Raw genomic sequence first — 23,960 nt, 5'->3', positions numbered from 1 at the left:
GTCCTGCCCATCGATTGGCAGCCGACAAGCAGCAGGCATGTACCCACATCCCATTGAAACGAGAAAGATGTCTCTTTGGCTGCACCCATGGCATTTATTCTACAACTCTTCAGATCCGCCACGTGGCTCTATCTTGACCATTTCCACATCGAAGACCAGCACGGAGTTTGGCGGTATCTTTCCGCCACCGGCACCACTTGCTCCATAGCCCAGCTCGGGGGGAATGGTCAACGTGCGCTTCTCACTCTCGCACATGCCCAACAGTCCTTGGTCCCAGCCCTTGATCACTTGCCGGGCACCCAGTGTAAACGAAAATGGAGTGGAGCGGGTGTAGCTGCTGTCGAACTCTGTGCCATCCTGCAGCGAACCCTAAATGCAGACATTTTATGGGTTAGATCAAGCCGGCCGACAAGCAAGATGCGATGCTTGTTCCTACCTTGTAGTGCACCTGGACCAGATCGCCACTTTTGGCCTTTCTGGTGCAATTCTCGACGCGCTTCTTGATGCCGATTTTCACCTTGGCCGAATCGTTGGCCACTGCTGTGGCCAGAAAAGCGAACAACACAAAATAAGCTAATTTCATCTTTAAAAAATCAATTCGAGTTGTAGAGGTGTCAACCGGGGGCACTATCGATAGTATCGATATTTTACTGCTAGCTTCTACTATCGCGGGTTTTGCGACTATCATGATAGTATCGAGCTACAGTCGTTGCGCTTTTGATATGTTTGGATTGGCTGCTTTAAAATACGAAGACAAATTTGTAAGAAAATAGACAGGTGGCATCTAATTTTTACAGTAGACAAGTTCTTAAAAGGTTTCAATGGTTTTTTAATAATTATTTGAGCCCGATACTATTACGATAGTATCGATTGTTTTTTTCAAAATATTCAACGTAGATATTCCTCGAATTTGGTATTCCGTTTAATATTACTAGCTAGTTGGCCCTCTCAGCCCTAACCAAATAATGTTATCCAATTTCTCAATGAGTTTTTTTCAGGATTTGGCTAGTTTTCAGTACTATTTTTTATTGGATTGTTTACATAAGGTTCAAACAAAAAAAACATAAAACGAATGTGACGTCGTTTTTGTGGCGCTGCCAGACTCGTGCAATTCGTAGTTTCGGGCTGCCACCATGATATTTTTCTATCGGTTTCATTACCGATTCGCTTTGAACCGTTGAACCGAAAAGGCCCGCGCACATTTAAAAGATTTTGATGCTTCGATCGATTGGTTCTTTTTCTTTGTATTTCGCAATAATATGAGTGTTCAATACAGGTTTTCGCTTACTTAAGTTATAACTTATGTACATTAAAGCTCGTTTAAAATAGATACATACAATAGATTGATTACATAATGACTTTCTACAAATAAAATATGGAAAAATTCCAATTACAAATTTGCCTGCATCGCATATACACATACACACGATCCAGTGCAAAAACAAACAAAATGTACATTATAAATATGCAACAGATTATCAAGAGATATACGAAAATGTACGATTATATCACAATAATAAAGGAATACATACATTTTTTTTTGAAATGATATTCAAAGCCCGACAAAATAGCTACGACGACGATAAATCAGGTGCAAAAACATTCAACGTACGATACGGTAGATACGATACGATAGATACGAGAGTAATACTAAACTAGAATCATATTTCTGCATACATATATGTATATATATATATACTCTATAGATAAAGTTGTGTTTTGCTCCTCAATTATCATTGGATAAATTTGTGATCTTTGTGGCGTACATGTTGGCCACCTTGTAGATAAATTCATACTGCTCCTTGGTCTGAACGGCGCTGGCACGTCCCCGTCGCACATAGTACACCAGCTGTGGTATGTCCACGGACCGCTTGGGCGTCTCCAGGCTGCGAATGGCCATGTCCGAGGCGATGATGGTGCCGGTACGTCCCGTACCTGGAGAACAATGAACGGTTAGCGGTCTAAAGGGGGGATGGGACAAAGAAACGAAACAATTAACAAGCCATGCAAGACGCCACATCCCACACTTACCCCTGCTGGCTGCGTGTGCCTGTGCCTGTGCCGCTGTTGCCCCTGCTGTTGCCCACATTGCCATTAATCTGCTCCGCCTTGGCTGCCGATGCAGCTGCCTCCGCATCCACCGATGACTCCACCGTTGAGGATTTCTCCTTCAGATCGCTGGCCTGCTGCTCCAGGCAATACGACTTGAGGGAGGAGCGCGCCTCCAGCAGCATGGCAATGATGGGCGCCTCCTCGGCGGGCACGCCCGCCTCTGGCCACTTGTACCAGTAGTGCGTCAGCTCGCGGCACTCCTCGCCATCGACACGCTTCAGCATGAGCGTGGAAATGGCATACTTGTCCTTGACCTCGCGGTTCTTGAGCGTCACCTGGTAGTCGCCATAGCTGCTGTGATTGTCCAGCGTGGCCGAGGGCGGCAGATACTCGGCACACTTTTCGATGCCGTTCTCGCTGAGATCCGTGGCCTGGATGATCACACGCGACTGCTGCTCCCAGATCATGCGCCAAAAGTCGCTCGTTGTGCTCTCCATGGGTGCCTGGCAGGCTATGTAGTAGTTGGGTGCGTCTCGTGGGCCCTGTGTGGTGTAGAAGGGGGTGAAATGACATAACCATTGATTAAAACGTATTCCCCCTACTACTCCACCTCACACACACACACACACAAGCAGCTAGCAGCTGCTGTGCTCGCGCATTTCTGATAAAAGGCGGCTATAAAATCGCACAACTGCCGCCGACTGGCTGGCCATATAAATCTCGACTGTGGCCATTGCCAGGTGCATTAGGTGTCGCCTCATTGCACTTCAGCTGGTCGCGCGTGAGTGCGATTAAAAAGCGATTCCCAAGAGCAATTCAATTCACTCCCCCTTGGACAGCAGCATCTAAGTGTGGTGTGTGTCCTGCCCTCAACGGCTGAGAGCTTCGAGCTTCGAGCCTCGAGGTTTCGTGATGTAAGGGCATTTTACTGTACACTTCGCTGGCACAACTTTCGCTTCTTTTCTTGCAATTATCGCTCATGATCATTACCTTTCGCTTCAAAGCCCAAGCCAGAGCCCAAGCCAGAGCCCAAGCCAAAGCCCAAGCCAGAGCCCAAGCACAGAGCCCAAGCCAAAGCCCAAGCCAGAGCCAAAGCCTATTTGCTTGCACCCAGAGTGGCAAAGCGGCAGAGCGGCAGACTGGAGTGGTGGCCTCTTGCAACAAAAGAAAGACTTGCTGGCTTGCTTGCCTGGCTGCTTGGCTGCTAAATCTACGAATATTTCACAGTCATGGCCAGGTCTCTCGCTGCAGTCTCATGAGGCGTGTAATTATTGGGGGGTGGGGTGGGTGGCGCCATGTTTAATAGGCCCTCCGCGAGAGTCAGAGGCATCCGAGGCACTCGTCATGCAAGGCTCGTTCCCGTAGCGTAGCAGAAACATTGCAAGATGACAAGCCACCCACCCAACCCCAACTTCAGCCCCAGCCTCATGTGTGTTGTGTGTGGAAGAAAGGGCATGGCCTGCTCCCCCCCACTCGCGAGCTGATTGTTTTGGCGACGCCTTCGCTTTGTGTGTTGCGTTACTTACCCGCACATAATTGGCATTAATGTATTCCGTTTTGTCATCATCGCTGCGACGCTGAAGCACCACACGCGTCTCAGGAAGCGGAATCACGTTGGCGTAGCTGCGGTGCGAACAGTTGCCCAGTTGAGTCACCCATTTCGAGTTTATATGTATTATATGTATGGAAAAGATATGTCAGATCAGTAATTAATCCAACAATGATGGGAACCGAAGCCAAAGTCAATTAATTATGAACTTTGTTGGGTACTCACCGATTCCTATCCTCACAGCCCGCTGGCACCTCGTCCGCCCGTGCTATGATCTGCGGCACATCCCTGAATTCCTCGAATATGCTGGAACGTCGCTCCACAAACCTGCCCAGCTCCGCGGCGGACAGCAGGTTGTGCCGCAGCGAGGGATCGTCGAAGGCCGCGTTCCCGTAGGTGCGCTTCGAGGCGCGCAAATCCCTGCCCTTGCGCCGCACACTGCCCAGCACCGAGACATTGTCCAGGGAGTAGGCATCGAGGCTGACGGGCCGACACCGCTGGCCATAGGACATCTGCTTCTGACGCTTCCGCATCAGGTAGAGGAACGCCACCAGCAGTATCAGGGCCACCACCCCAATGACGCTCACTGTGATGGCAATGATCACGTTGACGTCCGTGCCACCGCCCTGGGCTGGCAGATCGTTGGGAAACGCAGCCATAATGATGGGCGGAGGAGCAGTGGCTGCTGGTTCACTGGGCAGGATCGAAGGCAGAAAAGAGTCTTCGGTGGTGCTGCTGCTGCTGGCGCCCGGTGGAGCATAGGCCAGGGTTGTGTTCTCTGGCAGCATGCTGCTGCTGCTGCTGCTGCTGCTGACTTCTGTTGGCGTGGGGAGAGTCGTGGTTTTGGTTGTTGATATTGTTGTGGTATCATCCAGCAGGGATATCAGTGGAGGTTGCATTTCAGTCGTTGTTTTTGCCGTTGTGCTGCTGCTGCTGCTGCTGCTCCTGGTGGCTGCTTCTTCTGTTGTGCTGCTTGTGCCGTTTCCTGCCATATTTTTGGCTAACGTTTGCTTTGGCTGTGGCTGCTGCTCCTCAATAATAACTTGTTTTCCATGCACTTCATCCACCTGTTGTTGGCCTTTGCCCGTGTCGTTCTCCTCATCGTAATGCTCATCCGATGACGCAGAGGACGACGACAGTGGCGGTCCCTTTGCACCTGTTGCTGTTTTTCCTGTTTCCCTCTCGTCCAAAGCATTTAGGGCAGGAGCTTCTGGCCCTGCTGCTGGCCCTGCTGCTGCTGTTGTTGCTGTTGTTGCTGTTGCTGTTGCCAGTCCCTGGCTTGTGGTTGTGGCCGCCGTCGCTTCCTCTGCTGCCTCCCCAATGTTATTCGTTTCCAGCGACGATTCGTGTTCGTTATTTTCCTGCTTCGTGCCGAGGTCACTGAACAGCGGTGTAGCCTGTGTGCTGTCCTCTTTAACCTCCGGCTGCCTGCTAGCTGTGGCAGGTCTAGAGCTGGAGCTGGAGGTGGCAGCGTCTGCCTCTGTGGCCGCCTCTGTTATGCTTTGGGCCACACTATTATTCACAAAGTTGTTCCCACTCGTATCGGTTTTCGTTTTAATTCTGGCACTGCTGTCATCAGTCGTTCCAGTGGCCTCCTCCTTCTCCTTCTCCTCCTTCTGCTCCTCCTTTGATTTGCTCACTGGCTCTGCTGTTGCTCCCGCTGGAGCTGGAGGAGCTGGCACTGTGGCCGTTTCTAAGTTCACTTCATTGCTAATTTGGACAATTTCCGTTGGGTTTTGCGTTGGCGTTGCCCCCTCAGTTGTTGCCCCCTCAGTTGTTGCCTCCTCAGCTGCTGCTGCTGCTGCTGCTGTGCTGTTGTTGTTGCCAATGTTGTTGTACTCGTACTCGTAGTTGTTGTTGCTGCCGCTTCTGTTGTTGTTGTTGTTGTGGCAATAACAATTTCGGTTTTCTGTTCACTTAACTTTGACTGCTGCGGCACCGTCGCCGTCGCCGTTGTTGCTGTGCTTGCGCTCTCCTCGACAGTCGCTCGAATACTAACTGCCGTTGTCGTGGGGTTCGTCGCTTGCTGCTGTTGCTGTTGCTGCTGCTCCCTCTCTGGAGGCCTCTCTGACTGGGGGGCGCCTGGGGAGACCACATTGATGACGTCGTCGCTTTCGTTCGCTGCTTTCATTGCCATTTCAGTTGTGTTGGGGCTGGGACTGGGGCTGGAATTGGCTTCGTTCCGAGCACTTAAAACCCCATCGATGCTGCTCGTTATTGCAGTCGTAGTCATCTCTGGATCTGGATCTGGCTGTGGATCTGGCTGTGGATCTGCCGCCCCCACAGGTGACACATGTTGAACGGCTGACGACTCTGTTGTTGCTGCAGTGGCAGCTGCAGCTGCAATTGCCATTGCAGCTGTTGTTAGCTCCAGTTCTTCCCCTGGCTCTCCTGCTGTTGTCTTCGGAATGGCGGCGACTGTTGCAGGGGCTTCTGTCTTCTGTTCCTGTCTTAAGTTCGCTTCGGTTGTTGACTCTGCCTCAAGCTCCGCTGAACGGACACTGGTTGAGGTCTGCGCCCTGGCAGTGGATGTGAGCACCTCACCTCCTGCTCCATGGATTCCCTGGCCACAGTTGTGGTTTCCATGACACGAGCAGGCGCTGCTGACGTTGTCAGATTGAGTCCTCCCCCGCCCCCTCCAGCAGCCACTGTCGTCGTCTCCTTTTTCTCAGGAGTCGCAGACGACTCCTCCAAGGACTCTGTGGTGCCCTGCATGGCCTCTTCGGTGGCGTCCAGTGTGGTGCTGACTGCAAATTCTGGTTCGATTCTCGGCTGCTTGCGTTGCGGCTGGAGCTGGGGCTGCAGCTGGGGCTGGGGCTTGCATCAGTGCAATCTGCTGCCAGTCCAGCAGATTCTTCTCCTGGTGCAGCTCCGTTTGGTTCTGTGGCGGCTCCTCGATGTCGTTGGTGAGCTCTGCAGCCGAGCTGTTTGCGTGCAGAAAGGGTGCAACAAATATCGTTGTTGAATTCTCCGTGGCTGTGGCTCTGGCTGTGGCATGCTCTGGGCTGGGAGTAGCGATGTCCAGGGCTAGCGTAGGACTCTTTGGCACCGACTTCATGCCCGCCAGACTCCACACCTCCGCCGTGTTGGGCAGCAGCAGCTGCTGCGCATTGGTGGAGTTTTCGCTGATGAATTTTGCTCGCTTCTCCGGCATTTGGCGGATCGTCGAAGTGGACTCTTCAATGGCATTCTCGTTGGAGGCGAAGGGCAGTGGCGTCGTGCTCTTGGCCAGTGCTCGCAGCTTCATGGGCGTCACCGAAGGGGGCGGCTGTGCTTCTGTGCTGGATGCCAACTGCATGGCCCGTCCATGCTCCGTGGATCGACTGGCATTAGCGACTGCTTCTGCTGCCGCTGCTGCTGCTCCTTCCTCTGTGCCTTCTGTTGTTGCGGCAGGATTTTCCTTGGCTGGAGGTTCTTCTTCATGCTTCAGCGCCTCCACAGCTTGTGTCTCTGGCGCCGCTGCTGCTGCTGCTGTTGCTTCCTCGCTAACAATGTCAGGGTCACGGGAAGCAGCTGTGGCACTGCCAATCGAAATATTGGCAGTCGCAGTGGTCGCCTCTATGCCACCCGCCAGGCGTTTCTCTTTTCGCAATGAAACGTGCCTGCGTTACGGCCAAAAGCAAGACGGCGACCAGCACTAAGCCATCGTTTAGCCAACGGCCCGCACGCATTTTGTCTCTGTCTCTAGCTCTGTCTCTGTTGCACTCTCACTCGCGCTGTTGCTTGGCCCCTTCTGTCGTGTCTGTCTGTCTGTGTCTGTGGGTCAAGTGAACAATTCTAATTTGGGCCCTTAAACGCGCTCTTTCTGTTTCTCTTTCTGTGTTGTGAGTTCAGTGGCTTAAAAGTCCATTTTCATTGCCATTCCTTGGGGTTTTCCTCGCTGCCATGTTGTGCAACCTGCAAGAAAAGAGAGCAAAGAGCGAATTCTATTTAGTTTATTTGTGTGAAATGGAATCTACATGGAATATCGATGGATATCGATTCCCATATATTGCTATATATATGTATATTCCCCATATATTCCATTCCTACGTTGAATTATTTCCCATGTGGCAGGAAAGTTTCCCTTTCTATAATGGGCGATGGGTTTCCGTATCTGTTTTCTGTTTCTGTTTCTGTGTCTGTAATTATTGTCGCATTGAGACACGTTCGTTGACATTCCCCTCAGCGGCTCGGGCTGCACCCCTCCCTCCATCAAGTTCAAGGTCGAGTATTGGTTCAGATTGTTCCAGAGGGGGAGGTGATTATATATAGACTCAATGACGTTCAAATATAGATTCTGAAGTTGCAGGCTGTGGCTCTTCTCGCCCGCCGCCCACCGCATAAACTTCATTGAAGCGGAGCCCAAGCAAAAGTTCATTCCACTCGAGTGTCAAAAATATATCAGAGTAACGGCGTGTCAGAGTGTTTTCGCCCGCCCACAGCGGAGAGGCGATGCCATGGCCCCCACCACATCGATGTCAGGGGAGGGGAACGACGAAGCGCAGCGCAGCGCCGTGTTGGGGTTCATTCAACTGCGGGGCTCAGTTCATGGCATTTGGCATTGTACTGCACCATGGCCGCCACAGAGCGACTCCCAATAATAACTATTATGCCACGAGCACACACACAAAAATACACCGAATATAAATAGGTGCGGGCATGTACATACGAGTGGGAGGTGTGTGGCAGGGTGTGTGGCAGTGGGAGTGGGAGTGGGACTCCCGTCCATTCACCATGGTTATCTGGGCTGTTGGTGGGGTTGAGTTGCTGAGTTGCTGAGTTGTTATCTACCGATTCGCCCGATGCCATGTCAATAATGCATGCAAGCCCCTCCACCCAACCACCCAACCCTCCCCTCGCTCCCTTGTGGCACCTTCTTCCAGCCCCATGATGGCAATTAACGCTAAAAGCCTCCCGTTTTGGTGGTTGCTGCCTGCCTGCCTGCCCGCCCTCCTGCCTGCCATTAATGACATTTCCCTTTTTGGGTGTCAGGGAGGAGTGTGTGGGGGCTGGGCCGGTGCAGGTGTGGCGCCTCCATCCCTAGGGGCGGCAGGGGGTTATTTTTGCTCAATGAAGTTTTCGTTTGGGGCCAGAAATATGAACAGAATCTTAGCGCTCAGGTTCTTCGCGTTCAGGTGACTAATAAATTCTGATAAATATACCAGACAATACTCTCTGTGTGTGTGTGTGTGTGTGCGTGCCACTGATAAGATTTGTTTAAGCAACAAAACAGAGCACACAAAAGGAGCAAAGCAGAGAAGAACAGAGCGGGGGGCAGAGCGGGTTGGAGTGGAGGGCAAAATCAACGCAGCAAGTAAAATATTTTGTAATTCTTTTTTTTTTTTTTTTTTGAATGTCAACGTTGCTGCCGCTGCTTCTGCTGCTGCTGCTGATAAGAGGCAAAACGTTAAAGGTAAATCGTTGTCAGGTGGAGGCCAGAAGTAAGTCATAAATTGTGCCATAATAATTATTGCCCCTCGACCACCACTGAAGCAGATGCGGCTGCGGAATGAGCATAAGCGTCAGAACATGTGCTGCAGACTACCGCCCCCAGCTACCCCCTGCAGCAGAGCAGTCAGCATCAAATTAAAAAATATCGCAGCTTTTCCGCGTCTTTTCCCTATGATATTTTGCTAAAATGAATGCCAATCGATTGAGAAGCTTTAAGTTTTGAGTTTAACCGTTCAAGGGCATGGCCCTTTCATGCCCATGGACAGATCAGGAATATCTATGGGTCCGAATGCTCTACATGTCACAGAAATGTCAATTATACATGCATTTCTACATGCTACAGCTGAGACACCCTGAAAAGTAGGCAATGAAGTGGGCACCAAGAGATTTGCGATCCCAAAAAGTATGCTATGGAATATTTAAATTAAATAAAAAGTTAAATTAAATAATTAATATTAATTTAAATCATAGATCATAAATATAGATGTAAATATAAATTATTAATAATAAATATTAATTTACATTGATATTGGAGGAGTGAAGAGGTTCTCCTCCACACCTGTGCTTCTGCCATTAATGAAAAAAACTGCAGACGGGAAACTCGTAACCAATATCGTGTGCTACAGCCAGCGGCAGGGGAGGGTTGGGGAGCACCTTGGATAAGCTGAACCCTCCACTTAACCCAAATGAAGCCCGCAGTAGTGCCCGCAGGTTGTGCTGTGGGTTTGGGGCTGGAAACGTGACTCTCCTCAGAGATGGAGAGAGAGAGAGAGAGGCAGCCATGGCAAGTGCAACATTTCATAGCCATGCAAAGGGAGGGGTGGGGCTAATGGGAGAAGATGCAGGCGGTGTAGAAACCAGGCAATAGGCTGCTGAGGGGCAGTGTGGCAGCAGAGTTGTGGCTGCAGAGCAGTAGAATCATTTCCGCTTCAGCAGCACGCACTGAGGATGAACGAATGGCTCAGAATGGAGAATGGAGAATGCAGAACGGAGAATGGAATGGTCTGTTGGTCTGTTGCTCTGTTGAATGGGCGCTTAGCAAAGACCCCCAAAGAATGATGACGATGACGATGACGAGTCGATGATCGTCTGCTGGGAATCGCCGAGGATTATGGCAGATCGGCATCAGAATGTTGAACCAGTTGCTGCGGCCCAATAAAGTTGCAAGCGGAGCGGAGCGGAGAGCCTCGCTTCGAATTCGATTTGCAATTATGATTTGCACTTGCCGTGCAATTGCCGCAAAAAGTGGCCTGCAAACGGCAGATGGGCGTAGCTGTGGGGCAGCTTAATGGTTCTGTGATAATCACAGTAATCTGCACAGTGGCGGGGGGCGTTCACCTCTCCTCGTTTGATGGATGAGTGAAAAGATGCTGGACCCTCATCAGATGAGGGGGTGTGTCTCCTCTCCCCCCACCCCCAATTAAAAGCCAATTCCGATTCCAACTTAACCCAAATCTGTGGATTACACACGCAGCTTGCCAGCAGATTACCAGCAATGGAATTTCAGAGAATTCTAATTGGAAGTCTCTTCTGGGATGTTGGAGATTCGCGCTACGTTGCGTACACAGTGCCAGGGGAAGAGTACTTGGAGGAGGAGTAGCAGCAGCTGATGAGATGCTTATCAATAATAAATAGCAAGCGGCTCTTGTGGTGCTCCAGAATCAACCAAGTGGAAGAGCAAAGACACGAGACGCCTGCCACTGCCTCTGCTTGTGGCACTCCGTTTTTGTGTGTGATTTACCGCAAGAGACACACACATAAACTGTCTGCCTGCTCGCCTCTCCTCTTCTCTCTATAAATGAAGACCCATCCCACCAACTCCATGAAGTGCCAGCCGAATGGCAGTTGCGAATTTGATCTTCATTATTTTTCTATTTATGGCACATACAGCCTCCCTCCGCCCCCCTGCCATGCTCCTCCTTTCACTGATCTCTCCCTGCACTCCACTCCACTCCATTCGAAATTCTTTTGTGATTTGAAATTCCCTGCCATCGAAGGCCTTTTGTTGGGTGGCGGTTGCTTATATCATGTTCATGTGTGTGTGTTTCTTATGTACTGCCCATCCACAAATATTTATACAAATTTCTTTCATTTCTTTTGGGCCAAAAATCGATTTAAGATCCGTTACTTTGCCCCGCAGCTGAACTTTCGGTGCTGCGGCAGCGGATCGGATCGGATCGGATCGCAAAAGAAATCGAAATTTCCAGCTCAAAATCGAAGTTCAGTCAGCAGTTTGAAGTCCCAAAAATTAATCAATCGGAAACTACATTCAGCGGCTATGGCTGTTGCGTACCACTTGAAAACACTGCCAAATGCCGCAGCTACAGATACAGATACATTTACAGATTCATCATCATTCATCGATTGCTGACCTTGCTGGGGCCATTGCTTTTGGCGTTTATTGAACCGAACAGCAGCAGCAGCAGCAGCAGCAGCCCCTCCGTATGTATGTATGTACATGTTGATATTCCGCTGGATGTTGCCTAATGAAATCCCAAAAGTAGTTTTTGGCTTCATTAATTTTCTGTGGGAAAATAAAACATCATTTTGGCTCTTTCTTTGCTGTTTCAACTGCTGCCCTGCCTGCCTTCCCCTTCTTAGCTGCCACCCCAAAGAGCCACCCACTCCCATCCCACACCCCCTAGGCTGGTGGTCATTAGATTCCGCGCTCATAAATCGTTCAGATATGTATGTCCAGATAGCAGTCCTGGCCACGCAACCCGCAAGTTAGCCCAAATAAATCCACCAACTGGCCAAACAATTTGTGTGCGTTGTCTCCGTCGCTTAACTGCCTGCAATTACCTGCAGGGCAGATACCTTAGGCTATGCAGCAGACTTGTGCTGCATAATTGCTGCCTGGCTAATGCAATTGAACGAACAATTAAGGAGGAGGCAGGCAGGCAGGCAAGCAGGCAGGCAGTGAATGCCACACGACACACGGCACATGTTGTTGTAGCAGATGCAAATGGACAGATAGTTATCCCCATCTAATGTTGTGGCCATATTTTATGCTCCCATTCTGTCTCTGTGTGTGTGTCTGTGTGCGCCCCCTTTTTGGGTCGCGCTTTGTGCCTCAATTCGTTTCCCTGCAGTTGTGAAATTTGTCAGCTTTGAGCGTGCCACAGCCCCAACAGCCAGCCCCAGACCCAACCCCAGCATGTCTCGGAGCTGACAAATTTGCTTGGTTTACTTTTAATTTGTGCTCCTTTGTTGGAGAAAATTGCAATCGCGATCTCGGGCGTTGGATAGGCGGGGTAAGAGCAATAAGCAATAAGAAATAAGCGAGTAAGCGGTAAGCGGTTTATGGATGTGTCTCTCTCCAATTCGTTTCCATTTCTATGGCTCGATTTGATTGCTTGAGGCAGCGGCAGGTGGGGGGTGCAGGAGCAGACAAATCTGGAGCATGGTAAATCCATTTGGGGAAATTCCTCGCTGCTCTGTCTGCGGCCTGCCCTTTCGCCATCAAAATTGAACGATTTGAATGTCACGAAAAATTAACCGAAAAGAGCAGCAACGTTTCAGCGTTCGTTCGACAAATTGGGGAGCTGCCTGGCTGGCTGGCTGGCTGGCTGGCTGGCTGGCTACTGTCGCCGGACGTGGCTCTGAATGTGGCCGAAACAAAAAAAAGAGCAAGGTAATTCCACGATCCATGGCTGTGTGTTGGCCATTGCTGGCTATTGCTGGCTGTAACGTGTACTAGTTTGGCTGTTTGGCTGTTTGGCTGGTTGTTTTGTTGTCTTTTTGTTCGTTTTTTTGTTAATTGCGGGCGGGCACAGGGGGCAGGGGGCCAGAGGTACGAGGCGCTAGAGTTACAGCCACAGCAACAGCGCAGCCGCAAAGTGAACCGAATTGAGGTTACTCCATCACCAGGCAGGCAGGGCAGGGCAGGGCAGGCGGACGGAGACCAGCAGATGAGTTAACATTTCACGCATGCCCCTCGCACGCCAGTTGGGAGGGGGATGGGGGGCTTTGGTAATGCATTAGACAGACATGACTCATGGTGTCGTGGAGTTCATTGTTTTGGGGCTTGTGCGGGGGTATGGATGGATCCAACTTCTTCTCTTGCAGTTACGTATGAAACCCACACATGGGCAAAAAGGGCAAAGCAGGCAGGCAGCTGAACGGTTGGCACAATGCAAATGTTGCAGCAGCAGTGGCAGTGGCAGCAGCAGCAGCAGCAGCAGCAACGGCGCAGTTTTTGCGCAAGCTAAGCGATCTCTGCAGCAGAACTACACCGCAACGACACCTGCCACTGCCACTGCCCCCTCAGCACCTCCAGCTGCTCAATGGAGCTCAAAAGAAAGCAAAAGTGGGTGCAACCAAAGCACTTTTACTTTTCGCTCTAGCAGCAACAGCAGCAGCAACTGAGCGGAGTATCTCACAGATACATTTCCAATTTTCACAGTGGCAGATCGTTTTTCGAGACAAGTTTTCCCTTCCTCTGCTGCTGTTGCTGCTGCTGCTTCTAGCACTAAACGGGTTGCTGCTCCACGCTCCACGCTCCATTCGCTTGGGAGAGTGTCACTGATTGAGTGGCTCTCAGTCTCTCCCTCTCTCGCTCTCTCTCTCCCCGTCGCTGTCACTAGTGGGCGTTGCCGCCTTCAAGGCACAGATCGTTATATAATGCGCCCACTCGGCGACTTTCAATCGAAAGATCTTTCCCTCTCACTCTCTCGGGGGAGATTTCTCCCACGCTCCCATCCGATATATTCGTTTTTTTTTGTTGTTGTTTTTGTTGTTTGGCACTTTTTCTTTCCGGCATTCATAATTATTACTTTTCACAAATTAGCCGCACAACAAATGGCACTTTCCCCCATCTCCATTCGCCATTCTCCATCTACAACTGTGCCCCCGCTACCCCTTCTCTTTCCCATCTACCTCTATGCCCACTCTTCTCTTCCACCTCCCAGAGAGAGAGAGAGAGAGAGTGACTTATCGGAAATTAGTTTTTTCATTTTTATTTTTGTGGGTCAAGTCTTCTGCCGCTCCGCTTCTCCGCTCTTCTCTTCTCTGCTCCTCATGCGAATCTGCCATCTGCCATCAGGCATCCCATGACGAGTGCTAATTGCAGATGAGGATGGAGCTGGGAGTCTCCGCTCAAGGGTTCAAGGTCTGTGGCTCTGTGGAGTTGATTGATTAACACTTCCACGCTAACTGCCAGCCCAGGGACTCCGCTCCTCGCTCCTTCTTTTTCCCCCCATCCCCCATCCATTAGCCGTGTATAGTGGGGGGTTTATTTGTGTGTCTGGAGTGTCCAGATAATCGAATTCATATAAATCAATTTGCATATTGTAAAACAAAGCGTAAGCCGTGCGGGGAATGCCCCCGGAGAGCAGGTTTTGAGGCACTAGAAACGGGTTTTTCACTCGAGACGAGAACTTTGCACGCGCTGTGGGCTGGTGGGCTGGTGGGATGGTGGGGTGGTGTGCTGGTGGGCTGGTGGGCTGGTGGGTTGGTAGGGGGGAGTGGCCAAAGCGCAATAGAAATCTCGAGTTCATTTGCCAAATTAAAGAAAATACAACAATAAATAAATACGAAGCGGAGCCCTCGTATCTGTATGCAAATTGCAGCAAGCGATGCAAGAGTCAGTCTCTGTCGCCCGCCCCCCTTCGAATGATGATGAAATATGGCACTCACTTTGCTTCGAGCACAAGCAGAAGTACAAGTAGGTATCTGTGGCACACTGTGGCAGCTCGGAGGCAGTGTAAACAAATGGAGGCAAGAGGCAACTGCAACAAATAACTCGTACGACCCCGGGCCATGCGAAAGGTAAACAAAAGGCAAAACACATTGGGAATGCATAAGGTGCAAACATTCGTATTGCATGTGGTGGCTCTCGTTTGTGGCAAGACAACATCTGTGTGGCATAAGAAACCAAATACAGAATTTTGAATGCAGCCAAATGGCTTTCAAGCGGCGAAAACTAGTTCAGAGGCTGCCTTCAGGGCGACGCACAGAGAGAGAGAGAGAGGGAGAGAGAGATCTGCTCTGCATGAACCCAAAACGAGGTTGACTTCCTGCACACACATACACACACACACACACACACATTTAACCCTCCCCTGGCCCAACCAGAGACGAACCCCAAGATGTAACTGCGCTGGGCAAATGCTGGTCTTAATTCAATTACGTCCAATCAGTGCCCCCGCCCAAGTGTCTGCCTGCCTGGCGATTGTTTGCTTGTTATTTGTTGCTGTTGCTGTTGTTGCTGTTGTTGCAAGTGGCAAGTGTCGTTTCTAGAATGGAATTAATATTACAATGGGAAAAGCTTTGACTGCAGGCAAAAGTTCCCTCCGCCGCACCTGCCTGGGATTTGCAGATAAGGAATGCAACTTCCTGGAGATGCCACAAAAGTTGAGGCAAGTGCAGGCCAGTGGACACTCGACACCTGTGACTAAAACTAAATTAAAGATTTAATTAAATTAAGTCCAAGGGAGAGAACAGAAACGGAATGAAAAAGGAGAGAGCAGCAAGTGGGAGGGACACCACTGTAGCTCTAATGGAACGGAATGGAATGGAATCGAACGGAAGAAACGCTGCTTTAGCTGTGGGAGGGGTAAGGTAGCGTAGCTGGTGCTCTCTCCCCTCTCATCTTTTACTGTTTACTTCTGTGGATTACTAAGAAAAAGATTTCAAACGAAAAGAAAGAAAAGAAAATAAAAAGCACCAAAAAGTAAGCACAGCGCACAGAATCGAACCACAAGATAAGCGATGAAGCGATGAAAGACGAGAGGCAGCAACCAGAAAACACAAAGCAAAAGCAAAAGCCAAGAACGGAGAGCAGCGAATGCGAAACCAAAGACAAAAGCAAAGCAAATGGCAGAGAGACGAACAGACAGACAGACCGACGGAAAAAAAAGCTCATAGGTCAGGTCTCAGGTGATGCCGCAGGGGGCAAGCACTGTTGTTGGAAGCTCTCTTTGCCCTGCCACTCGATTCTTTGTGAAGAAGAGAGGCGAGGCGAGGCATGCATCAAGTATTTATGTTAGTAGTATGTGCGCCCCTACCCCACCGGTGGACGGACTGCAGCTTTACCCTAATGACAAGATATCGTGGCGGGGTGGGCTGTGGAGGGGAGGGGAGGGAGTCGTCAGGTCAGCGAGTCATCAAGGTGTGTGCAATTAGGGGCAAGAGGCAGCAGAAGAAAGAGTGTGAAAGTGGAGCGAGCGCATCCCAACCAGATACCAGATGCCATTTGCCCATTAAAGTGTGATTGAGCACGGATCAAGATCATCTTTCAGCGTATTAGAGAACGATTTGATTTGTGTGGAAGCTGTGGATAAGATCCAAACACTGGTACGTGTGCATGGGGACTTACCCTCGGGCAATCGGTATTCTAAGAAGCTTTCCATTATCTCCACACTATACTCTACTCTCTGCTATGCACTGCAGCGACATGTTACCCAATGATTCTCCTCCGATTCTCCGATTCGCCACACACAAAGCCAGGCCCAGGCACGTCTCTCGAAACTCAAACAGACAAACAGCCAAACAGTCGTCGTGTCGTTCCACACACAAATTCTGGCCACGAAACGTGACTCACTCACAGCCAGCGATCTCTTCGTGCAAGCGACAAGCGAATAGGGCACCGGCATGGGACAGCAGGAGACCATCCATCCATCCATCGACCGACCGGTTTCCTCGATTCTCTGTGGTCTGTGGCAACATTCCAGCGTACTCCTCCGCCTGCGCCTCTGCCGCCGCTACCTGAAAATCATTTTCGTTTCGTCATCGACTGACTCTCTGCCTCATTTGGCATTCAAAACGTTTATTTATTAGCTTAGCCCCTCAAGACCCAAGACCCAAGACCCAGCCCATTATCCAGCGATTTATGCTGGAAAAACCCCCGCCGCCGCCGCCGCCGCCACATACTGCATAATGCATTCTCCTCCACTCGCATTTGTTGCAGTTGCAGCCATTGTTGCTGTTGCCGTTGCTGCCTTTCGGCTCTTGCCTGCTAATGCTAAGTAACCTCTAATTAAATTGTTGTCTGTGGCAGTAGCAGCAGCGACTCCGGCCCGAGCCCGGCCTTGGCTTGCAGCTTTCGATGCTGCCTTTGCTGGGGGTTTTCCACTGCAACTCCCCGAGAGTCTTTGTTGCATGAATGACAGCACGTTAACAACACATTGCAAGATCGAAAATATGGCGTCATCACAGAGAGATTCTAGCTAGAGATCCTTCGCGCCAAGGAGCTCCAAATCATATTTGTTTTTGTCTATTTTTGGAAACACCAATGCCATGGCATTGAAGTGCGCCATAAAGAGAACTAATTTAGTTTTTTAACGCTCAAAATGCTGTTGCAGCGAACGTGCCACATGGGTTTCAAATATAAATAAAATGTGTGCAGGCAGCAGGCAGTCAGTCAGGCAATATGTTCGGTTCCACGTTTCGCAATGGACAAAATTATGGCATATTTAATAATAATTGCTCCAGCTCTAGCAGTCTTTCCACACATGTGCGAAAACTTAGTACGGATATTATATTTATTTCTGGCGCGCATAAAAATGGAATCCGAATTATAACAAAGCGCAGAAAGGAAAAGCAACAGCAGCAGCAACAACAAAAGAAGTAATTAAAAAAAAAATATCCAAGAGAGAACGGTATTGGTATTACCCAGCAGAGGGGCTGTGCATATGTGTATTGAATGCTAAAAATGACTGTTTCTTGCCAACAAAAGGTTTGATAGGGCGCGGGACATGCAACAGGAGCACGGGGTACAGAACCCTCCCCTGCCTGCTCTGACTTAGCAAGCTTTAATTGTAAATGTACACTTAAACAATATACCCTTTGTATGGGTACTGGGTATTAAAACAGCACAGATGTTGAAAGTCGTTTTGCGGGTTTGACCACTGGCCCCCGTGCTGCGCTCTCTCGCGCTGCTGATCTCTCACCCAAAAGCCGAGCTCTGCTTGCTGCCGAGAGAGGGCTTAAGCTGCCAGATTGTCAACCGCAAGCCCAGAGAGTAGGATAGAAAGAGAGGGCAGTAGTAGGAGTAGGAGAGGCTCTGATAGACTCACTCACCAAAATGTTTTTTACAGACTTCTGGAGAGTAGTGCTCCCCCCTGCCCACTCCGTTTAGCAGCAGCCGCAGGTAGCTCCAATTGTAAATGAACTATTTCAGCACTTTTGTTAACGGTTTAATGGCTTATTGTTGTTGAAACACACTTTATTTTTTTTGGCTTTATTTACTTCGAACTTTGGAGCGACTTCCGCGTTGCCAACAACAATAGAATGGGATGGAGTGTTCTTGTTGTTGTTTTATTTAGTTTGCAATTCTCCGATTTACTCTCTCAGCAGGTATTAAACACTTGTGACTCGCGCGATTTCTAATGCTAATGGCTGGAAATTGCCATCCAATTGCAACTAATGGCAATTTTAATTAACATATTTCACTGGAATAACATACACTTTCAGCAGGCGACTCTTTTTCCTATTTCTTTCCTCCTGCGCCCCCGCCAAACACACACGCGCGCTTTTTCCGGTCGTCTGTTGCTTTTTGCTTTTGTTTTGCGGGCTTTTTATTCTCACTTTACGGGACTTGGACTGCACTTCACTCGATTTCCGTATAATAGAACACACTTCGCATTAATTTTAATTTTTTGTTTGTGCCTCGTCTCTGCTAAACACTTGTATATTTATTCAACAACAAAACACACACCAAATATCCATGTACGAAGCCCCGACAGCAGCAGCAGAGAGCACACACGTCCGTCTCGTTCGATGGCCAAACACGCTTTGGTGCTGCGGTGCCTCTGCCGCTGCCACGGAGCAAAGAGAGAGCCCCAACACGCACACAGCCAGCAGAGAGAATGGCGCTGCTCTGAGTAGGCGGCGCTGACGCCGACAGCAGCAGCATTGCTGCGCATGTCTGCAAGCAGAATGCAGGTCCCTTATCGCTGCTCTCCTGTGACGAGTCCTTTAGGAATGTGTTGCCAGGCAATAACCTGACCTGTGTGTGTGTGCTACCTGTGCGCCCACAACAAATCTCAGACTTGTGGCCGGGGGCAGGCAGAACAGGTTCCACACATCTCCAGTTTCCTTCTACGCCTCTCCCCCGCTGCTGCTGCTGCTGCTGAGGTTTGTGTTTGTTTGCCAAACAAAACGCATGACTGCAGCTGAGAGAGACGAGACGAGACGCCTCCTCCAACAGGCCGGAAATCGCCAGACAGACATAAGCACGGAACGGAATGTTTGCTTTACGGAAACATTTGAAGGGCGTTCCTCGCCCGATAAGCATGGATTGGGATGGACGCCCCTCGAATTACTCGAAACTAAATGATATCCCACCCATTTTTGCCAGCTGGCGACTGGCACCCATCCAATCCCGTCCCACTTCGTTTCGTTTCGTTTTGTTTTGTTTTAAATAAATTCAATTAGCAATGCAACATTTAATTTCAGCACAAGAGTGAAAGTAAATCGAAAGCCAAGCCAAGCCAAGGCAGATCCTCTCCTGCCCTGCACGCAAATCATCGATGATTGGCTTATTGGAGAATCTCGTGCTGCCAGTCGACGGCATTCAGCTGCGGCTTGAAGCGCTTCAGGGGACCTGCAAAAGGGGTGGGGCAAATTAATCGGAGCTAGAGCAGAATTTCCCTGGATTCACCCACTTATCAAGGCATAGCGCTGCTCCTTTTGCAGGGCCATGTAGTCCACATTTGGGCCCGTCAGATGCTGCGCCAGTGTTCCGCTGCTGCCCACCAGTTCGGGTATCCAGATCTCGTCCAGGGCCGACTCCACTGTCTGCAGCAACGTCTTGAATTCACGCTGCAATGCCTGCGCCAGCGTGTCCTCGCCCCCGCCCAGCTGCAGCAGCGCTTTGCATGTGTCACGCACAACCTGCTGCTGCTGGCCGATCTTCGTGACGTGCTGGTGCAGCGCATCGATGAGCGCAATGTCTTCGAAGGGGTTGCCCGGCTTCAGGCTGAGCAACTTGCGTTCGTGCTTGCGTCGATTTTTGCTCGAGCGGAATGTCTTGCTACACCCGCGAGGAGGGAGGAGGAAGAGGAGCAAAAAGTGAAACCATGTTCGGTACTGTGGCTTTGGCCTGGCGCCTTACCCTGTGCCGCGGGATGTGCCGCTGAAGCGGGAGGAGTGCATACTGGTCGTGTCCGACAGCAGATCCACCTCGTCAATGTCCACATCGCCATCGTCAGCCTCCGCGTCAGCGCCATTCGCACGTCGCTGTCGTATGTCCAGGAGCCGTTGCTTGTAGTCCAGAAAGAGCTGCAGGTCCGACTTCAGGGAGCTGTGCATCTGTTCCGCATGGGCCACCAAAGCGGGGGCAATCTTCGCATCTGCACAGGAAACACAGGGAATTCAGGGCCGTTTCAAGCAGAAAAAGATTCCCTTTGCTTACCCAAAATGTCTCCCCCCTGGAGACCCGCCTCGTAGATGGCCTTGCCATAGAGATGTCCTTCGAGCAGCACCTCCAGTTGCTTCTCCTTATCCTGGACATGCTCCTTAACCAACTCTGATGCCTCCAGATGTCTGCCCTGCTGCTGCAGCGGCCCCACCAGCGACAGAGCCACCTGCTCCAAGGGCTGTTCGCCGAGCGCCTTGGCCAGCACCAGCACCCGCTCCCAGTCGAGGGTGTGTCGCGCGCTGAGCAGCGCCTGCTGCAGCTCCCCGCCACGCTCGTACATGAGACTGGCATTCTCCAGCTTGGCATTCGCCCTCAGCTGATCCGCATAGGCCACGCACAGCCGACGATGGAACTCCGGATGAGCCTTGTACGAGGCCAAGGCCACCGTGTAGAGGCCGTGCTTCCGTATAAACTCCATAGCCTCCTCGTGGTGCTCCTCGCCGCAGCGAGCGAGATGCTGCACCGCTGATGAGTAGCGCTTCAGATGATCGTCGATCCGGAACTTGCGATAGTCCTCGGGCAGGGCCCTCAGCTCGTTCAGATACTGCAGGAACTCCTTGGGATCTTTTTGGGATTTCTGCGCCACAAACAGGGCCATGCCGAGGTCATAGCTGCCCAGGGCCACGTTGTACAGCTCGTTGATGTCCACGAGGTACATCAGGTACTTCAAGAACTGATCCTCTTGCGCGGGACTCTCCAGATCCTTTCGTATGAGCTTCAGGGCCGCATTCACATCTCCCAGCCGCACACACACCGTCACCAAGGGCAGGCGGAAGCGACTGCGGTCCTTGGCGCTTGAGGTCTCCGTCATGCGGTCACTCAGCAAGCCGCAGATGTAGGCCACCTTCTGCTCAAACTTGAAGCCAGGCGGCAGGCACTGTGCTGCCTCATTGGCCCGTCGCGGGTACATGGCGGTGGTGTCTTCGTTCTGCAGCTCGTTGATGAAAAGGCACAGCCACTGGCTCTCCTGGATGTCGCGCAGAAAGTCATCCACATGGGCCACAAACTTCTCCACGTTCGTGTCGCAGATGATGTTCAGATTGATGCGATGCTTCCGCAACAGCTTCATGGCCGCCAGGTAGCTGCCGCGCCTGTCGTTCAGCAGGACTCTGACCTGATCCAGGACGAGTAGTCGCGGATGAATGGCCTCCAGGTTGCCACGCGGCAGCTGCAACACCAAGCGCGCCTCCTCGTCTATGGCTGTGACCAGCTTCGCTCCCCTTTCGATATTGCGCGTGGCCAAATGCTGCCGGTTGGCGGTGTCCACAAAGTGCAGAGTGTTCAGTTGGGTGTAGGCCAGATAGGTGCCAAAGAAGAGAAACGAAGTGACATCCTCGGCAATCCGATGGGGCGCCGCCCCGCCCAGTTGCAGCAGCTGCTGACGGCGCAGTGTGATGAGTCCCCCTAAAAGTATACAAAATGGGTCAATAGGAACTCGAATTCAAGGGTTGGCTCCTGTGATATACGCACCTTCGAGGGACGTCTCAAACTGTTTGGCCTGTGCCTGAGCCACGGAGAAAGTTTTGTCCGCTTTGAGGCTGACATCGTAGGTCTTTCCGCTGTCCAGTGTGTGGGCATAGATATGCCTGCAATTGTGGGTGGCCCTTGACAGGGCATTCACCAGGCCATTCATCCTCAGGGAGTTCAGCATGGAGTAGCAGAGTTCGACCTTCTGAAAGCACAGGAGGCGTGTGTTTCCCTGGACGCTAGTCGTGGCCAGCAGCTGGCCATCGCTGGCGTAGTACGTTAAGTTTGCCAGCTGGAACAGCTGCTCATCGGCTGGCAGCAAATCAAAGGAACCCCTGGGCTCTGGCTGCTGCTGCAGGCGCTGCTTGAGCTCGTAGCAGTGGAACCTTCGATCGCAAGTGAACACACACAGCTGCTGATCGTCCCAGGCCAAGGCATTGATGTAGTTGTCCAGCTGGAGCACGCGCTGGGACATGGGCGGCGGCACCACGGCACGGGCACAGTCTGTGAGGAGCAGCCGCTTGCCATCGATCACGGCGACAATGCCGTGGGGGGCATAGGGCTCCACATCGAAGGCCCAGCAGTAGACGAGCTGTTTGCCGCTCTCGAGGAGCACATGGAGCGTCTGCTCCGCACCCATGCGGGTGTCCCAGTGCAGCACAGCCACCGGATCGGTGTCTGCGTAGACCAGGACCTGCTTGAGGTACCAGTGATAGTTTCCTATCGTGTACAGGTAGACCCGCTGCTGCTGGTCCTGCTCCCTCGCCGTTCGGATGGCCAGAATGTCCGAGTCCTCGCTCCACTTGAGCTGCAGTATGGGCTCCTCCTGCAGGTCGAAGGGCAGCACGAGCTCCCGATGCCGCAGGCCGTTCTTCTCGAACAGCGAAATGGTCGACTTGTTGGGAAAGCACTGGGGCACGGCAATCCAGTTGCCCGATGGCCGCCATGCGATAATTTCCCTCAGATTGCTGCTCTTTTCGGCCGTGTGCTGCAGCTTACCCTCGCTGTCGTACACCTTGAAGGTGCGTCCGCCCGACACATAGGACACCACAAAGCAGGCGCCATCCCCTCGCCAGGCAATGTTCACCTCCTGATTGAGCAGCTGCTGCGAGTCCTGAGCGTTCGGCTGATCCGTCGACTGCTTGGCAGCCTGCTTGCCAGCGGAGCCTTGGAACTGCGTCTCCTTCTTGCCCCATCCCACGTTGATGAACTGCTGGTCGGCGGGCAGTTCCGCCTCCAGTGGCTGCTCAGCGATCACATCGAAGGTGGAGTTCATCACCACCACATTGTGGGAGCTGGTGATGAAGGCCACCACCTCCTGGTTGGGCGACCATGCCATCCGTTCGATGCCCACGTCGCAGTAGGTGCCTTCGCTGGTGGCCAGCGTATCCGGATCGATGAGCAGCACCTCACCGGCTCGCGTGGCCACACAGATGACATTATTCAGTTGCAGGAACTCTGCCGCCACGATGTCGGGCAGATCCGCGATGACTTTTGGTGGAGCATCGCCGGTCGCCGTCACGGCGTACACATGGCTGTCGGTGGCTATGTAGCTGGTCTCCAGACTGATCTCCGGGTCCTGCAGCATCTGCCGGGGCTTGGGCACCTTTGTCTCCCGCTCATTGCAGTATAGCAGCTTCAAATTGCGCATATTTCCAAAATATTGCACGTGCGGCAGTGTGACCGCGGATTTATCGATGGAAATCTACCGCCTGACCCTCGGAAAATATACGTTCTCATTTTCAAAACATACCGTATGTATACTTACGGTATATACCGGAAGGTATTTGGGATATTTCATCCATTTTTTGTTGGTATATTACGGTGTATTTGTGAGGGTCCCACTAGCGCAAGATGGCTGCTCTCGTGTGAATTTTTTGTTTTAAAAATCAAATTATTGTGCTCAAAATATTGTTTGTCCCAAAAGAAATGGCCGTGCGTGGGCTCCACTCAGATTAGATGCAAGTGCTCGGAATGCATCAGCAGACGGACAGCGAACCCAGCGAACAGTCGTGAAAAAAGCAATAGAAAATTCCATAAAACCAGCAGCCAGTTGCTGTTGCTGGCCTGGTCGTCGTCGTCGTCGTCTAGTGTATA

General features: G+C 51.3%; 3 protein-coding genes across 3 annotated transcripts; all 3 read right to left on the bottom strand.

Moving 5' to 3' along the window:
- Window positions 1-70: 70 nt before the first annotated feature.
- Window positions 71-632, bottom strand: LOC111070078 (FK506-binding protein 2). The gene is made up of 2 exons (XM_022360382.2): window positions 437-632; window positions 71-369 (listed from the first exon to the last, which is right to left on the bottom strand). The coding sequence occupies exons 1-2, from the start codon at window positions 581-583 to the stop codon at window positions 100-102; spliced, it is 417 nt and encodes a 138-aa protein (XP_022216074.2). The 5' UTR covers window positions 584-632; the 3' UTR covers window positions 71-99.
- A 592-nt stretch (window positions 633-1,224) lies between these two features.
- On the bottom strand, window positions 1,225-18,774 carry LOC111070039 (flocculation protein FLO11). The gene is made up of 8 exons (XM_041594973.1): window positions 18,056-18,774; window positions 6,414-7,498; window positions 6,076-6,373; window positions 5,519-5,941; window positions 3,827-5,408; window positions 3,579-3,675; window positions 2,032-2,594; window positions 1,225-1,961 (listed from the first exon to the last, which is right to left on the bottom strand). The coding sequence occupies exons 2-8, from the start codon at window positions 6,897-6,899 to the stop codon at window positions 1,727-1,729; spliced, it is 3,684 nt and encodes a 1,227-aa protein (XP_041450907.1). The 5' UTR covers window positions 6,900-7,498; window positions 18,056-18,774; the 3' UTR covers window positions 1,225-1,726.
- Window positions 18,775-19,396: 622 nt separating this feature from the next.
- On the bottom strand, window positions 19,397-23,565 carry LOC111070232 (putative elongator complex protein 1). Its single transcript, XM_022360624.2, has 5 exons — window positions 21,867-23,565; window positions 20,391-21,800; window positions 20,091-20,328; window positions 19,642-20,009; window positions 19,397-19,580 (listed from the first exon to the last, which is right to left on the bottom strand). The coding sequence occupies exons 1-5, from the start codon at window positions 23,512-23,514 to the stop codon at window positions 19,516-19,518; spliced, it is 3,729 nt and encodes a 1,242-aa protein (XP_022216316.2). The 5' UTR covers window positions 23,515-23,565; the 3' UTR covers window positions 19,397-19,515.
- Window positions 23,566-23,960: the final 395 nt, after the last annotated feature.

The sequence above is a fragment of the Drosophila obscura genome, unplaced genomic scaffold, assembly GCF_018151105.1.
Source record: "Drosophila obscura isolate BZ-5 IFL unplaced genomic scaffold, ASM1815110v1 contig_4, whole genome shotgun sequence".
NCBI lineage: Eukaryota > Metazoa > Arthropoda > Insecta > Diptera > Drosophilidae > Drosophila > Drosophila obscura.
Note: the sequence above shows the minus strand (reverse complement) of the source record. Positions and strands in the feature narration are given on the sequence as shown.

What these genes read in the sequence shown, in the direction of transcription:
- LOC111070078 (XM_022360382.2), bottom strand. Translation starts at nt 583, where the DNA reads ATGAAATTAGCTTATTTTGTGTTGTTCGCTTTTCTGGCCACAGCAGTG. An exon ending in TGGTCCAGGTGCACTACAAG is followed by an intron (nt 370 to 436) that starts GTAGGAACAAGC and finishes GTCTGCATTTAG; the next exon opens with GGTTCGCTGCAGGATGGCAC.
- LOC111070039 (XM_041594973.1), bottom strand. Translation starts at nt 6,899, where the DNA reads ATGCAGTTGGCATCCAGCACAGAAGCACAGCCGCCCCCTTCGGTGACG. An exon ending in TTGCACTGATGCAAGCCCCA is followed by an intron (nt 6,374 to 6,413) that starts GCCCCAGCTGCA and finishes CAACGCAAGCAG; the next exon opens with CCGAGAATCGAACCAGAATT. An exon ending in GGCTGTGAGGATAGGAATCG is followed by an intron (nt 3,676 to 3,826) that starts GTGAGTACCCAA and finishes TTCGCACCGCAG; the next exon opens with CTACGCCAACGTGATTCCGC.
- LOC111070232 (XM_022360624.2), bottom strand. Translation starts at nt 23,514, where the DNA reads ATGCGCAATTTGAAGCTGCTATACTGCAATGAGCGGGAGACAAAGGTG. An exon ending in CCAGGGGGGAGACATTTTGG is followed by an intron (nt 20,329 to 20,390) that starts GTAAGCAAAGGG and finishes TTTCCTGTGCAG; the next exon opens with ATGCGAAGATTGCCCCCGCT. An exon ending in GGCACATCCCGCGGCACAGG is followed by an intron (nt 20,010 to 20,090) that starts GTAAGGCGCCAG and finishes TCGCGGGTGTAG; the next exon opens with CAAGACATTCCGCTCGAGCA.